Source organism: Bufo bufo, chromosome 8, assembly GCF_905171765.1.
Source record: "Bufo bufo chromosome 8, aBufBuf1.1, whole genome shotgun sequence".
Classification (NCBI taxonomy): Eukaryota; Metazoa; Chordata; class Amphibia; order Anura; family Bufonidae; genus Bufo; species Bufo bufo.
This window is the reverse complement of record NC_053396.1, coordinates 155,979,500-155,996,344: the sequence shown is the minus strand read 5'-3', so window position 1 is coordinate 155,996,344 and position 16,845 is coordinate 155,979,500. Positions and strand designations below refer to the sequence as shown.

Here is a 16,845-nt window from a genome sequence, read left to right as displayed (position 1 = left end):
TGCTTTTTTTTCCCAATTCCACCCCATTTGGATAAAAATGGGATCAAAAAGTCAAACACACTCCAAAATGGTATAAAAAAAATAAAGATTGTCCCACAAAAAATAAGCCCTCATACAGCTATGTGAAAAGAAATATTAAAAAGATATGGCTCGAGGAAGATAGGGGGAAAAAAATAAAAATGAAAAAACCTCCGGTATCCTAAGGGTTAAACAGCAAGCACCTGGGACTAATGTACCTATCGACAATAATGTCGAATGTATACATTTAGCCCCTCAGATGCTGTGGTCAAATGTGACCATGGCATCTGAGAAGTTAAAGACCGGGAGCACACGCTCCCAGCTGTGCTCTGGCTCTACCCGGTGAGGATTGGGGCAGCCGGATGTAAATGTCCGTCTCCCCCATTGTACCTAGACAATAAATCTAATAATAGTAATAATAATAATACTAATAATACATAACTGTTCATTTTCATTAAAAAAAATTATAATGGAAAATTATGTAAAACATGATTCAATGTACAGTATTTCCCCAAATGCCTTAAATATTTGACTTACTGTGCATAGCAAACAACAAAAGAAAATGCCACACATATTTAGCTGAAGGAAACATATTTATTTTACAAGTGCACAATCTGCTTTGATGCAAACAGGGTCCTATTAAAAATAAAATGCATGATATCATTCAACTTCAAAGAAAATGTAATGACTGAACATGTAGACAGTAATAATGCATAGCCTGCTTTTAATTTAAAATCAACTGAGAATATTGGGGGTTAACGTAAAAGAAAAGAAAGAAAATAAAAGATATTTATATTTTTTATTCTTAGAAATAATAAAAAAAACTATGAATTCAGTGTACTTTTGTGCATCCAACAAATCAACAATGTGTTTAAGATTGGAAACATTATGTTCAGATTAAGATATTTTTGGGGAACAAAAAATGAAAGTTTTCTAATGCACAAAATCAAACATATCATGCACCTTGACTCCAATCTTTTTTCTGTCCATGCAACAGATTTAATTACCTATTTGGAAAACATAATATATCTTCAACATTTGGATTAAATAGTAGGCACGGATACCTGTTGTGTAGACACAGCCTTTCCAAAATGTCTCCTTATCTATGATACTTACGTACATATGCCTTAGGTAGAGAAAAAAAAGGACACTTACATATAAGACATTTTTTTTTTTTATAAAAGTCGGCACCTTAATTCCACAGGGTTTTGATAAAAAAAAAAAAGCCACAACATTTATATAACATCATACACGAAAAATGGAATTAAGAGAAAATTACATAGGTGGATGGTAGAATCCATAATGTGGGATTCCACGGCTTGGGGTTGACAACACGTTTCTGTGTCTACATGAATGACTACTACAAAGATACTGTATATAAAAAAATAGTTTAGCATGTGATAAGCTACAGGAACACTGTTTACTTGAGCCTGAGGGGGTCACCTCAGAATCGACCTGATTTTGGCAACGAGATCCAGCGGGGAGGAACCGGACCAATTTGGGAAGCTGTGTTCAGAAATCAAAGTGATGCACTTCTCCAAATGAATACATGTACATAAATCAAGCTTATATATAAAACTGTAAGCCAATAAACAACAGGTTTTATGTTTTGTATGCTTTCCCCCTATAAAACATAGAAGCAGTAAAATTTTCTTTAAAGAGCAAAAGTGGTCTTTTATTCTTGTTTGGAAAGCAAAATTCTTATTAGCATTCAGTTCTGTGAAGGGTTTCTCATTCCACAAACCATATGGGACATAACCAGAGAGCAGCGTATGTCCTCTCAATGGCTTATTCCACTGTATGCTTTGCTGGCTATCCCGATGCCTTCTGAGATGCAAAAAGCACATTCTAAAATGAGGGAATCCATTGAAAACCAAGAGATCTAATGGTTGACGTGAGTGACCTATCCAAGTTCGGTGCTTGTCCTGAAAAAACTGAATATTTGGATGAAAGACTGCTAGTAAGAATTCAACAGCATCCAGAGGTAAGTTTCCATTACTGTGTGTACCGTAGCCTTTGTCTTGCCTGCAGCTGGCTACGTTGACTCATTCTGACTCATAGATTTGCCCCCATTTAGTACTCCTGAAACGCTTCTACTTTTGGTTGGTGTGCCGCTTCCGGATCTGGAAAATTCTGTGAGATCGTGAAGAGAAGGTTCTTTGTACATGGCCACTAATTTAAAAAAAAGGATAATATAATTAAATTGTTTGAAAGAAACTACTCAACACAAGATCAACGACAAACAAGATGTGACTTCTGCATCAGATATGCCATCATGTGATATCATGATTATAGATATTTTCTTTTGTTATGTCATCAACCACTCCCAATGATGTCATCTTATAAGCATTTGCAAATTAAATGACATCACTACCTGTCTCAGAGCTAACTGCTAAGGAGTTAACAAAAGAATAGAGCAAGACAGCACCCCTTTGAAAATTCAAAAAAAGAGGGTGGGTGCACACCCCAACAGTAGCTAAGTCTACAATAGCCCCTCATAAAAGCCAAAAACAGAAAAAGGAGAGGCAGCACCCATATTTGCTGTGGTGAAAACAAGCTGTGTTTTTTTAATCTATAAAATGGCAATCTAAGTACATGCAACATGTGAGCTACAATTAAGCCTTCATCAAGCATGGTTCATCAAGCTTGATAAAGGCTTAAAGTGGTCAGCCCTAAACCCGGACATATCCTCATCTTCACCCCTCTGGCCCCCTGATATGAGAATCGGAGCATTTCATGCTCCTATGATCTCCTTTGCCCTGTGCTGAATTGTGCAGGGAAAAGGCATTTTTGGCTATCCGGTGACACCAGGCTCTCCATAGGGACTGCTAGGCAGAGGCTTCCACCTAGCAGTGAGCCCGGTGACGTCACCGGCACTAATGGGCGGGCTTTAGCGCTGCCCTAGCTTGTAAAATGGCTAAGGCAGCTCTAAAGCCCGTCTATCCGATCAAGTGATGTCACCGGGAACACTGCTGTGCAGAAGCCTCCGCCTAGCAGTGTGCCAATGTAAACAAAAAAAAAAACTTACCCTGCACAATACAGCGCTGGGAAAGGGAGAGCATCGGAGCATGAAATACTCCAATACTCATATCAGGTGGGCTGGCGGGGTGAAAATGGGGATATGTCTGGGTTCAGCTCTGAACCTGGACAACCCGTTTAATTGTAGCCAAAACATTGTATGTACTTGGATTGCTATTTTATAGATTAAAAGACCACAGCTTGTTTTCACCAGTGCAAATATGGATGCTGCCTCTCCTTCTTCACTTTTTGCTATTGTGTTACACTATAATTCATACAGAGGCCTGAAAGAGAACTGGGGGATGGAACAAATGAAGGAAACATAAGTGAATAAATGAATGGGGAAAAAAATGAAATAAATAAATAAGGGAAGAGGTACATGGAGCTAAGAGACCTGTTAGATTAGTAAATGAAAGCTTTGCAGGGAGATTATACCCTAAATGTTACACTTTATTAACAGTATTGAACAGAGACATATACAATATGAATTACCAAGGCACAATGATTATCTGCCATTGTGTACAACGCCTATGCAAGGCTATGTGTCTGCATGGTTAGAGAATGCAAACAAAATTTTATATGCCAGTCAGCACAAATGATAAGACCAAGAAAATTGGAAATTCAATGCCATCTTACTGCTCTGTGAGGGGAAGTTCTGTAGGGTAATGCTCATGATACTAGTGGGTGTAGAACTGGGATAACAGTATGATATCTCTATTGCTCTCTTAATAGACCTAGATAATGATGTCCCCAGAACAGCATTGCATTGATTCGTGTTATGTGTGATGCTCTAATTGAGCCACTACTCTCTTCGGCCGCAATGTTGGAGTGAAAAAGTTGAATAAGACTGTTTGCCCTGCCACAAGTCCAAAGAATAAGATGTATCATATATGTAGTGACTTCAAAAAATAATATTTAGAAAACCATCCACCAATTTTGATAAATATTCACATAGAGGTTGTTATCAGTGATGGTCAGTTCACAGTGTTCGCCAGCGAACACATGCGGGCTGCCATCTTTAGTAAGGTAGACTCACCCGTTCGGCGATGCACGGGTGAGTCTACCTTACTAAAGATGGCATCCCGCATGTGTTCGCTGGCGAACACTGCGAACTGACCATCACTGGTTGTTATTATGTGATTAAAAATGCTGTCCCTTTAAAGAACCTTCTCATTAAAGTTGCAGACTTTAGAGAAAGACAATAATTAATCCTTATGATTAATCGTCTTTTGGTACTTCTAACCTTCAGTTTGTATTATTGATTACCTGCCCCCCCCCCCATGTTCTTTGGCATGTATTGTTTCATTATCTGAATGCCAAGCCCTTAGGGACACACAATATAACTGTCTTCCTTCTATCTTCTTCTATTTGCTTATTTTCTTTTATGTTCATGTTTATTTCTACCACATATAGTTTTTTTTAATTTGTTTGCCTAAAACACAATAAAAAGGTAATAATAAAATTTTGCAGTCATTTTTGCCACGTAACCACTATTTTACCTTTTAGAGGTTTTGGGAGAAAGTGTGCTGCAGGCTTGTTTTTCTTTACATGGTTTCCTTTCATAATTTCACCCTCCTTGTTGAGACCCAAAAACCAGCTCCTTCCCGATTGCTGCTGTCTGTAGATCATTGATGAGTACGTCACATAATAGTTTTCAAAAACGGACTCTTTGAATTTGCATTCAGGTGTAAAATGTTCCTGTAGAGAAAGGAAATATCTCTTGAATGATTCAGCCAGTACAGTACAATCAAACATACAGTACATGCTCAATGAACAGTGAGGCTCTATTTTTACACGAAGAATAATTGCAAAGAATATTAAATAAGAATCATGATACATTATTAATTTGAAACAGATCAGTCACAATGTGGAACTTCTCATTGTTCTTCCAGAGAAGGGATTAAATTAAGCTTACATGGGACAGAATTTAAAGGGTCTCCGCCACCCAAGTTCCTCCCGTCGTTCCAGTCCTTTCCTGCTAGAACACTTGAAATGATTTGAATGTCTTCAGCTATGTAGAAGGTTTCATATCGTCAGCTTTTACTGAAGGAATTCAGTGGATGAGTATGCATGTTTATTGGCTTAAAGGGGTTATCCCATAATTAATGTAAAAATGAAAATCAGACATCATATAGTACATGCAATCCTCTTTCTAACAAAGCTAGAACCACCACTGTACCTCACATGGATCCAGAGATCTCCCCATTCATTGTTACTGCTCTGCAAGATTTATACGAAGCTGGCAGCTCAGTGGACGTGTTTATTCTGCTGCAGCTCAAAGGCCCTGCCCTTTCTTCTGCAGCCCTCTGCCTATCACAGCTCAGAAGGATGGAACTGAGCATGTGCGTCCACTTTAGCCAGGTGGACAGAGAAAGAAGAAAAAGAATAAACAGCAGGTGGCGCTATACAGATAGATTTTATTGAATAACTCAGTGGCTATACTAAATATTTAACTTCTTGCAATTACTAAATTATCCATATCCAGGTGCTGGTTTGAAAACTGCAGAATATTTTTAGTGGGGCAACCCCTTTAAGGAGACAGGGATAAACGGCAGCAAATAGATCTTGCAATGCTTATCGCCAAGAACATATTGTGCATTTAACATTTCCTGACAGTAGAACTAAGCTTATATACATTACATTGCTCTGAGATCTTGCTGACATCAGTTGGATGTCCAGACAAGTATCTAACGTGAATGTCTGACATTTCCAGACATTATGGGACACTGCAACTGGCATGGGGACCCTCAACAAACAGGGCCTCGAATGACCTTGATCTTGTCCTGGGACCACAAAACAGACATTCTTATAGCACGGTAACAGAAACGGATGGTGACAATCCTATGAATTCCAAGAAAGTATTGTATCATATAAATGCAAAAATGATGCTTGCAGTCATTGTAATGAAAGGCTGCCCTTTATGTGGCAGCCACAAATGTCAGTGGCAGTGAAACCCAACAGCAACCTGGAGGCAACTGATTCTTCTTGTGCCAACTTTTCACTGGCTTCACTTCTACAATCTCTCTTGATTTGAATATTGTTTTTGAGAGCAACAGATGTAGTAGAAACATTAATAGTTTGCAAAAATTAAAGCCAGGAATTAAAAAAAGGTCTTTTGTATGAAATGGAAAACTGAATCACATGTGTCACACTTGTTGTGAATTTTGGGCTACGGCATTTTGTGTACGTGTTTGCTTAAAATGTTTGAGCTGCAAAATGAGCAGCACGGTGGCTTCGTGGTTAGAATTGGTGCCTTGCAGCGCTGGGGTCCTAGGTCCAAATTCCGACCAAGGACAACATCTGCATGGAGTTTGTATGTTCTCCCCGAGTTTGCGTGGGTTTCCTCCGGGTGCTTTGGTTTCCTCCCACACTCCAAAGACATACTGATAGGGAACTTAGATTGTGAGCTCCATTGGAGACAGCTTGATGCTCATGTCTGTAAAGAGCTGCAGAATATGTCAGCGCTATATAAGTGCGTAAATAAAAATAAATAAAAGTGATACATATAAATCGATAGCACTACACAAAGTAACAATAATAACAACATAGCACACACCTCCGAGGAACGACAATGCAGATGCTGATTTTGTCCGTTCCGTTTTTTTTTGCGGGCCGTATTCCGTTACGCCAAAAAATAGAACATGTCCTATTATTGTCCGCATTTTGGACAAGGATAGTACTCTTCTATTAGGGGCCAGCTGTTCCGTTCCGCAAAATACGTAATGCACACGCACGTCATCTGTATTTTTGCGGATCAGTTTTTTTGGGCCGCAAAATACATTCGGTGGTGTGCAAGAGCCCTTAGGTGGTTAATATTTTTAATTTAAACGTCTGCAAAAGCAGATGCCCAGATATTTTAATGATCTAGAGCTATTTTTCTGGTTCATTTCTTCTTTGTCATATATATTAGTAGGCAACAGCAAAAATGCTATTTTTTTATTTTTTTTTTGCAAATGGCTTACAGCAGCCAGCTCAAACGCTACTGGGCAAAATTAAGGTATCTCAAGAGGAACCAGCAGTGAAAACTGCGTGGGCTGAAACAGAGAGAAAACACACTAAACCCTTTTGAATATTTATTTTGACGCTAAGGGTTTATAACAGTGAGAGGCTCCTACTGCTGAAATCTCAACCCCGGCACTAGTCAAACATGTAAACCTCTAATCAGACACTATACAGATCTCCGCCATGTGCCTTCCATTAACGTTAGCAGGAAAGCCCTTTCTTTGTAGTGTTCTATCAGACATCTCCTACAAGCCACGGCTTTGTGTTCATGCCATGTACTGCGGGAGTTAGCTAAAGGGAATACTTGTAAAAAAAAATCTGCAAATCATGAATTGTTACAGACAGAAATAAACTGTACGGCATGGTTTCATAATGTTATTTAGCTATGTTTTTCAGCTTTTTACTGAATGGTCTGAGTACAGTACAAAAGCATATATTCGAGATATTCTGTATGCAGCACCAGAATCTAGATAAATAGCAATGAGTTGTGATGCATTTGCAATTTTTTTTTTTTATTGTATATAATATATTTTAGATCATTCTGTTTGTAAGGGACCATAGGGGACTTGCAAAATTATCTAACATGAAATAAAATAATATGTTTGGCCTACTTATGAATGATGGAAAGTTGGACTTCATAGCACAGATGACACAAAACTTTATAGAATTGGTATGTAGCGAAAGTCCAATCCTTATACAGTGCCCTAGATAAACTGGCCAAATGGGCAGCAACATGACAGATAAAGGTTATACATTTTGGGGCAACACATTAGGTATACCCTGGATGGATCACAATTGGCTCAATGGAGAAGGATTTGCTTGTAATTGTTGATCATAAGCAAAACTACAATGCCAGTCTGCTGCACCAGAAGCCAACAATATATTGTCCTGTATTAGGAAAGTCATGGCTTCTAGAGAAGAAAATATTATTTTACCAAGCTAATAAGCACTGGTGCGACCACATCTTGAGTATGCAGTCTAGTTTTGGGCACCAGTCCGCAAAAAAAAGATATTATAGAGCTAGAGAATGTACAAAGTAGGGCAACCACATTAATACGAGGCATGGAACATCTCAGTTAAGGAAAAAGGTTATCAAAACTAAATGTATTTATCCTAGAGAAGAGAAGACTGAGGGGGATATGCTAACTTTATATAGCTGTAACTATGTAAAGGGTCCCTATAATAACCTATTCAATGCATTACTTGTTTCCTAAACCCAACAGAGAACATGGCATCACTGCTTACAGTTGAGTAAAGTGCAATTCCATCACAAAATTTTAAAAAGTTATGTCTGAACTGTAAAGTTATGCAGCATTCTCCCACAGGGACTGGTCATGGCTGAAAGTTTATATACATATATATATATATATATATATATATATATACAGTCGTGGCCAAAAGTTTTGAGAATGACAAAAATATTAGTTTTCACAAAGTTTGTTTCAGTTGTTTCTGTGATGTAGTGAAATATAATTACACGCACTTCATACGTTTCAAAGGCTTTTATCGACAATTACATGACATTTATGCAAAGAGTCAGTATTTGCAGTGTTGGCCCTTCTTTTTCAGGACCTCTGCAATTCGACTGGGCATTCTCTCAATCAACTTCTGGGACAATTTCTGACTGGAAAATGCATTGTTCTTCACCAAACTGTTGTTGGATTGTTGGAAGAAGTTGCTGTTGGAGGGTGTTTTGGTACCATTCTTTATTCATGGCTGTGTTTTTGGGCAAAATTGTGAGTGAGCCCACTCCCTTGGATGAGAAGCAACCCCACACATGAATGGTCTCAGGATGCTTTACTGTTGGCATGACACAGGACTGATGGTAGCGCTCACCTTTTCTTCTCCGGACAAGCCTTTTTCTAGATGCCCCAAACAATCGGAAAGAGGCTTCATCGGAGAATATGACTTTGCCCCAGTCCTCAGCAGTCCATTCACCAAACTTTCTGCAGAAGATCAATCTGTCCCTGATGTTTCTTTTGGAGAGAAGTGGCTTCTTTGCTGCCCTTCTTGACACCAGGCCATCTTCTAAAAGTCTTCGCCTCACTGTGCGTGCAGATGCGCTCACACCTGCCTGCTGCCATTCCTGAGCAAGCTCTGCACTGGTGGCACTCCGATCCCGCAGCTGAATCCTCTTTAGGAGACGATCCTGGCACTTGCTGGACTTTCTTGGACGCCCTGAAACCTTCTTAACAAGAATTAAACCTCTTTCCTTGAAGTTCTTGATGATCCTATAAATTGTTGATTGAGATGCAATCTTAGTAGCCACAATATCCTTGCCTGTGAAGCCATTTTTATGCAACGCAATGATGGCTGCACGCGTTTCTTTGCAGGTCACCATGGTTAACAATGGAAGAACAATGATTTCAAGCATTACCCTCCTTTTAACATGTCAAGTCTGCCATTTTAACCCAATCAGCCCGACATAATGATCTCCAGCCTTGTGCTCGTCAACATTCTCATCTGAGTTAACAAGACGATTGCTGAAATGATCTCAGCAGGTCCTTTAATGACAGCAATGAAATGCAGTGGAAAGGTTTTTTGGGGATTAAGTTAATTTTCATGGCAAAGAAGGACTATGCAATTCATCTGATCACTCTTCATAACATTCTGGAGTATATGCAAATTGCTATTATAAAAACTTAAGCAGCAACTTTTCCAATTTCCAATATTTATGTAATTCTCAAAACTTTTGGCCAGGACTGTATATATATATATATATATATATATATATATATATTCCTTCTAAAACATCATATACAGAACTAATGATATTAATGTAGAATGTTTTTACAAGGGTCTGTCCAATGGCCAGCAGGGGCCAGAAAGGAATTTTTTCCCACTATGTAGGGAATTTAGCCTTTGCCACCAATAGTGGTTTTTGCCCTCTGCTAGATCAACTTTGGTCTTTTTGCAACCAACTATGTAAATTAAATTAGATAGTTTAAATTAGATATATAGATTAAATGATGAAATAATAAAAAGCTAAATGAAAGACAGATTATGAGTATAGAAAAATTTCTGGTTCAGTTAACAACTGACCATACGTTAAAAAGTCATATAATGACTAATAGGTGAAATGACTAATACTGTAGCTAAGTTGTCCTAGTCTACTCCTATATAATATTGGACATTACAAATCTCCAATAAATTTTGGTGAGAATTTGTTTTCTTTTTTTCATTTGCTAAATTCATGCCTTTCTTGGAAGATGCCATCACTTAACCCTATGAGTCATACGTATCTATTTTCTAGACAGGGCGCTTCTCTTCCAGGAAATATGTCTGGCATCATAAAAACTCTATAAATGGGTGAAAATAAATTTTAGGCTCCCACAGAATTGCTACTCTAGGTGATGGAAAGATGACAGAAAAGACCATGCCTAAGATGAAACGGTGGTGGAAATTGCAAATAATGATTATGAGATAAACGTGACTTGCATGTACCTTGCAAAGATGATTATTTATCTAATATTGTTTACATGCTAAAGAGAATTACAATGAATACTGGGAATTGTAGAACATGCATTGTACTGAAGACCTGTGTATGACGGCAGTAGAGAACTAGCTAGAAGAGAAAACCTACCTATGGGTAAAAACTGTTATATAACTTACTGCATTCTACTTTCTAAAATTATACATCAGAAAATTATGATCAAGTGCCTACAAAATTACCAAGAGAATAAGTGACAGATGGCAGGAGAAGCTCAGTGAGCCAGAAAAAGAACACTTCATTTTGTCCCAATACACAAAATCTTCTTTTGGCAGACACTATGCTGCCTATTTCCATTATATACTATCTATCTATCTATCTATCTATCTATCTATCTATCTATCCATCCATCCATCCATCCATCCATCCATCTATCTATCTATCTAAGTCAAAGCGGCTGGGCAGCACTGCAAACAATAGTAGAACAAAGTAGAAAAAGGGGTGCCAGCGTTGATCCTCCTGTCAAACCATAAATGAAAAAGGAAATTCCACGGCATTTCCCAAAAATAGATATGTGTCTATTTCACCAGATGCAACGTTTCGGTTCTCCCTTTGGAACCTTTCTCAAGCAGTGACTGGTGAAATAAACACGTATCTATTTTTCGGAAGTGCCGTGGAATTTCCTTTTTTTTATCTATCTATCGATCAATCTACCAAAGAACATTTTCCTCAATTAGCCAATGACTATTCATTTAAGCAGGAGGCTCATATTTCCTATTAATAATTTTCTGCTTAATTATGGAATATATTAAAGATGTTGACAACTTTCTGGCTACTGTTGACCAATGTGGTTGTATGTGTCTTTATGGAAATTATTAATATAGCCTCTGTTGAAATTCTGTGCTATTTTCTATATTTCATAAGCCATGCCCCCTTGTTTGCCAAATCTTTTGTGCTGTCCACACAGACGTCTTGTCCATAAAATGGCCACTGATGGAGGGTCACATGACCAGGCAAATCACCTACATGTGATGTCTTCTCCATTCAAACACGCTGAACCTTCACTGGTACTTGCACTGTTGGAAGTTTAGAGCAGGTGCTGTGTATTTTAATAGAGGAGACATCACATGGAGGTCATATGTCTGGTCACATGACCTTCCATCAGTGGTCAGCTAATGAACAGGACCGCTATACGGACAACAAAAAAGATTTGCTCAACAAGGGAGCATGACTTATGGAATATAAGAAACAGCACAGAATATCAACAGAAGCCAGGGGTGGACTAGGAACTTACAGTGGCCCTGGAAAAAAATACTAAAAGTGTCCCCATTTCGTAGTTGGGTCCAAATTAATGGAAGCAGGGGCCAGCAATACCATAATGTGGAACATTATACCACCCCAACAGAGCCAAATACCACAGTCAATCACAAAATACTCTCAGCAGCACAATATACATCCCCAAAAACTTCCACTGGTCGGCCTTGAGGAGGGTCCAGGCAGCCCCCTGGGCATCGGTCCACAAGGAAATTTCCGTGTAAGGTCTATGGCCAATCTTCCTGATCAGGCTTAGGGCTCGTTCACACGACCGGTGCCCCTCCATTGTCATATTGCGGCCCGCATACGGTGGGTCAGCAATCCACAGGGCACCGGCCGTGTGCATTCAGCATCTGGGATGCGGTGCAGAACGGAATGGAGGCACGGAACGGAACCCTACGGAAGCACTACAGAGTATTTCCTGGGGTTCCGTTCCATGCCTCCGCACCGCAAAAAGATAGAACTTGATCTATATTTTTGCAGAACGGCCGGTTCGCAGACCCATTCAAGTAAATTGGTCCGCGATCCCCATGTAGCTGGCCCACAGTCGGTGTCCGTGCATTGCGGACCGCAATTTGTGGTCCACAGCACTGGAACGGAAGGGCAACGGTCATGTGAATGAGCCCTTAGTGTGAGTTCAATACACTGCAGTACACTATATAGTGTACTGCAGTGTATTGTAAGCCATCAGACCCACTGGATCTTCAAAAAGTGAAGAAAAAAAATAAAAACTATATCCACACATAATTTGTTAAAAATATAAAAAATAAAAAACACTAAACATATTTGGTATCACCGCGTCTGTAATGACCTGATCTATAAAAGGATCATGTTACTTTTATCGCATGATGAACACCATTAAAAAAATATGAAAAACTATGATGGAATTGCAATTTTGCCCACCGCACTTCTTAAAAAATGGTATAAAAAGTGATCAAAAAATTCATATGTATCCAAAATTAGCACCAATTAAACCATTACCTCATCCCACAAAAAATTAGCCCCTACATAAGCCAATCGTCCAAAAAAATGCTTTTATTGAATAAAATAAAGTAAAAAAAATGCACATAGTAGGTATCGTCATGTCCGTAACGATGTGCCCTATAAAAAAAGCATGTGATCCAACCCATCTGGTGACCACCATAAAAAAAAAAAAGTGGCAAAAAATGTTTTTGTTTTTTTCACCTTACATCACAAAAAGTGTAATACTAAGCATTCAAAAAGTCATATGTGCCCCATAATGGTACCAATCAAACCATAATCTCTTCCTGCAAAAAATGAGACCCCACCTAAGACAATCACCCAAAAAATAAAAAAATATGGCTTTCAGAAAATGTAAACACAAAAACATGATTTTTTTTCAAAAATGCTTTTATTGTTTGAAATAAAAATAAATAAATGCACATATTAGGCATCGCTGTGTCCGTATGAACATGCTCTATAAAAATAGTATGTGATCCAACCCGTCTGGTGAATGTCATAAAAAAAGCCTTTTTTTTATCACCTTACATCACAAAAAATACCAAGTGATCAAAAATTCATATGTGCCCCAAAATGGTACCAATCAAACCATCATCTCTTCAAGCAAAAAATGAAACCCTACCTAAGACAATCGTCCAAAAAAGAAAAAAAGTATGGATTTCAGAAAATGGAAACACAAAAACATGATTAAAAAAAATGTTATTGTGTAAATAAAAAATAAAATAAAAAAAGAGACTTATTAGGTATCGCCGCATTGTTACGACCTGCTCTATAAAAATATCACATTATCTACTCTGTCAGGTGAACATTGTAAAAAAACTAATAATAAAATCTGTGCCAGAACAGCCATTTTTTGGTTACCTTGCCTCATAAAAAGAGTAATATATGTATATATAGAAACCAAAAAAGGATGAGAAACCAAAAAATGCTTGAGAAAGACCGCATTGAGACGGTTGAAATGTTGCACAGAGGGGAATAAAGGATCCACTTTTTACTTTCATTGGAGTGCTGCCTTATCTTTGGATACTATATATATATATATATATATATATATATATACACACATATACACACACACAATGCGCAACTACCTCTAGCAAAAGATTTCTATACTGCAGAAATAACCCTAATAATTGCACGTCCCCGGCACCGCTCACACCAGCAAGCCGACCAATCAGGCACGGCGCTCCACATGCCACCTGCACCGCCCACACCTGCGCGCTGGCAAGCAGGTCGGAGCGCCACCATTTCTGTTTGTCAGTCCCAGCCGCCATTTCTGTTTGTCAGTCCCAGCCACCATTTCTGTTCGTCAGTCACAACACTATCAGCCATATAGAGAGGAGCCCCTGTCAGCAGTCTGACCTACCAGTCACTACCAGCAGTCTCAGCACCTGCAGTCAGTGCCAGTCGTACAGCCACAGCCACCAGTCACAGTGCCAGCAGTGTCAGCAACCAGTCAGTGCCAGCAGCCACAGCCACCAGTCTCAGCCACCAGTCAGTTCTAGCAGTCTCAGCTACAGCCAGCACTCAGTGCCAGCAGTCTCAGCCACAAGCCACAGCCAGCAGTCTCATCCACCAGTCAATGCCAGCAGTCTCCGCCACAGCCGCCAGTCTCAGCCACCAGTCAGTGCCAGCATTCTCAGCTACAGCCAGCACTGAGTGCCAGCAGTCTCAGCCATAAGCCACAGCCAGCAGTCTCTGCCACAGCCACCAGTCAGTGCCAGCAGTCTCAGCAGCAGCCAGCAGTCTCAGCCACAGCCACCAGTCAGTGCCAGCAGTCTTCAGCCACCAGCAGCAATCAGCAGTCTCAACCACAGCCAGCACTCAATGCCAGCAGTCTCAGCCACAAGCCACAGCCAGCAATCTCAGCCACAGCCACCAGTCTCGACCATCAGCCACAACCACCAGTCTCAGCCACCAGTCAGTGCCAGCAGTCTCAGCCACAGCCACCAGTCAGTGCCAGCAGTCAGTGTGGTCAAGTTCCCTTGCCATTTAATATTGACTGTTCCAACTAATGTTTATGCACTGCTGTTCGAGCGCCCATTATTGTAACGGGCTTAATGTCTAGTATAATATAACTGTATAATGTGTATATGCCATTAAAAGGTCAAATAAGTTGATAAAGTCAACTGGCTTATATCTATCGAAAAAAATATAGGAGTATAGAGGTGGACAAGAAATATATATATATATATATATATATATATATATATATATAACTTGGAAAAATGAGGAGGCAGCACACTGTGTAAACAGGGGGTGCACGTCCGGCTGATGTGGACCAGCACCTAGGTCCAATGAACTAGAAACGAAAAAATAGCCAGCAGCACTCCAGGAAGTCAAAAGCAAACGGTGGTTTATTAGACCCAAAGTCAAGCGACTTCCTGGAGTGCTGCTGGCTATTTTTACGTTTATATATATATATATATATATATATATATATATATATATACAGTACAGACCAAAAGTTTGGACACACCTTCTTCATTCAAAGAGTTTTCTTTATTTTCATGACTATGAAAATTGTAGATTCACACTGAAGGCATCAAAACTATGAATTAACACATGTGGAATTATATACATAACAAACAAGTGTGAAACAACTGAAAATATGTCATATTCTAGGTTCTTCAAAGTAGCCACCTTTTGCTTTGATTACTGCTTTGCACACACTTGGCATTCTCTTGATGAGCTTCAAGAGGTAGTCCCCTTAAATGGTTTTCACTTCACAGGTGTGCCCTGTCAGGTTTAATAAGTGAGATTTCTTGCCTTATAAATGGAGTTGGGACCATCAGTTGTGTTGAGAAGAAGTCAGGTGGATACACAGCTGATAGTCCTACTGAATAGACTGTTAGAATTTGTATAATGGCAAGAAAAAAGCAGCTAAGTAAAGAAAAAACGAGTGGCCATCATTACTTTAAGAAATGAAGGTCAGTTAGTCAGTCGAAAAATTGGGAAAACTTTGAAAGTAAGGGCTATTTGACCATGAAGGAGAGTGATGGGGTGCTGCGCCAGATGACCTGGCCTCCACAGTCACCGGACCTGAACCCAATTGAGATTGTTTGGGGTGAGCTGGACCGCAGAGTGAAGGCAAAAGGGCCAACAAGTGCTAAGCATCTCTGGGAACTCCTTCAAGACTGTTGGAAGACCATTTCAGGGGACTACCTCTTGAAGCTCATCAAGAGAATGCCAAGAGTGTGCAAAGCAGTAATCAAAGCAAAAGGTGGCTACTTTGAAGAACCTAGAATATGACATATTTTTAATTGTTTCACACTTGTTTGTTATGTATATAATTCCACATGTGTTAATTCATAGTTTTGATGCCTTCATAGTCATAAAAATAAAGAAAACTCTTTGAATGAGATGGTGTGTCCAAACTTTTGGTCTGTACAGTATATATATAATTTTGTTTTTCTTTTTTCCTAAAAGGGATAATACATGTTGACATATTGAAAGATTAATGGGCCAACATTACATAGTATGAAAAGAAAGAAATATGCAAAACATCATGGTACACAAAAGTGAGTTTCGCAAAGACATGTGTATAGTTGGATCGCAAGGAAGAAAAGGGGTAACAAAATTTCTAAAAAAATACCTAACACCTAAGGAGGGTAAAGGCCTAGAACTACCAAACTATTTCCCATTTAAAGTATATTTAAAATTGTGGGCCAAGATTCTCTCCACCAGAATTGCTTGTGTTTTACCAGACCTTATAGGACCTGAACAAATGGGCTTCGTACCTGGTGGAGAAGGCGGGAAAATAAATGTGAGAACATTTATTGGGTTTGGCTCCAGTCACCTTGACTAAAGACTCCTTTCCCTGAAAATAATATAGACAATGCATTGACTGGAATTTATCTGGTCATCTTTTTGCCTCAACCGTGACAATCATCAGATGATGATGGACTTTTATAATTGACAATATGGACTATCATAAATGTCTCTGGTGGGAACATTAAGAATGTATTATATATGTAAGCATACATACGTAGCAAGTGTTAACTTGGCACTTAATACATTAAATAATACACAGTTGCAGAAAACTTTAACTTCACCCTTGCATTGGCATTTAATGCATTGAG

At 39.1% G+C, this 16,845-nt stretch overlaps 1 protein-coding gene across 4 annotated transcripts in view; it reads right to left on the bottom strand.

Moving 5' to 3' along the window:
- Positions 1–592: 592 nt before the first annotated feature.
- Positions 593–16,845, bottom strand: part of FGF13 (fibroblast growth factor 13) — a 438,846-nt gene continuing 422,593 nt past the window's right edge. For all 4 annotated transcript variants that reach the window (XM_040405320.1, XM_040405319.1, XM_040405323.1 and 1 more), the window contains 2 exons: positions 4,536–4,734; positions 593–2,190 (listed from right to left, as the gene is read on the bottom strand). In XM_040405320.1, the coding sequence (XP_040261254.1) occupies positions 2,054–2,190; positions 4,536–4,734 (336 nt within the window). In that variant the 3' untranslated portion in view covers positions 593–2,053. The remainder of the gene's footprint in view (positions 2,191–4,535; positions 4,735–16,845) is intronic.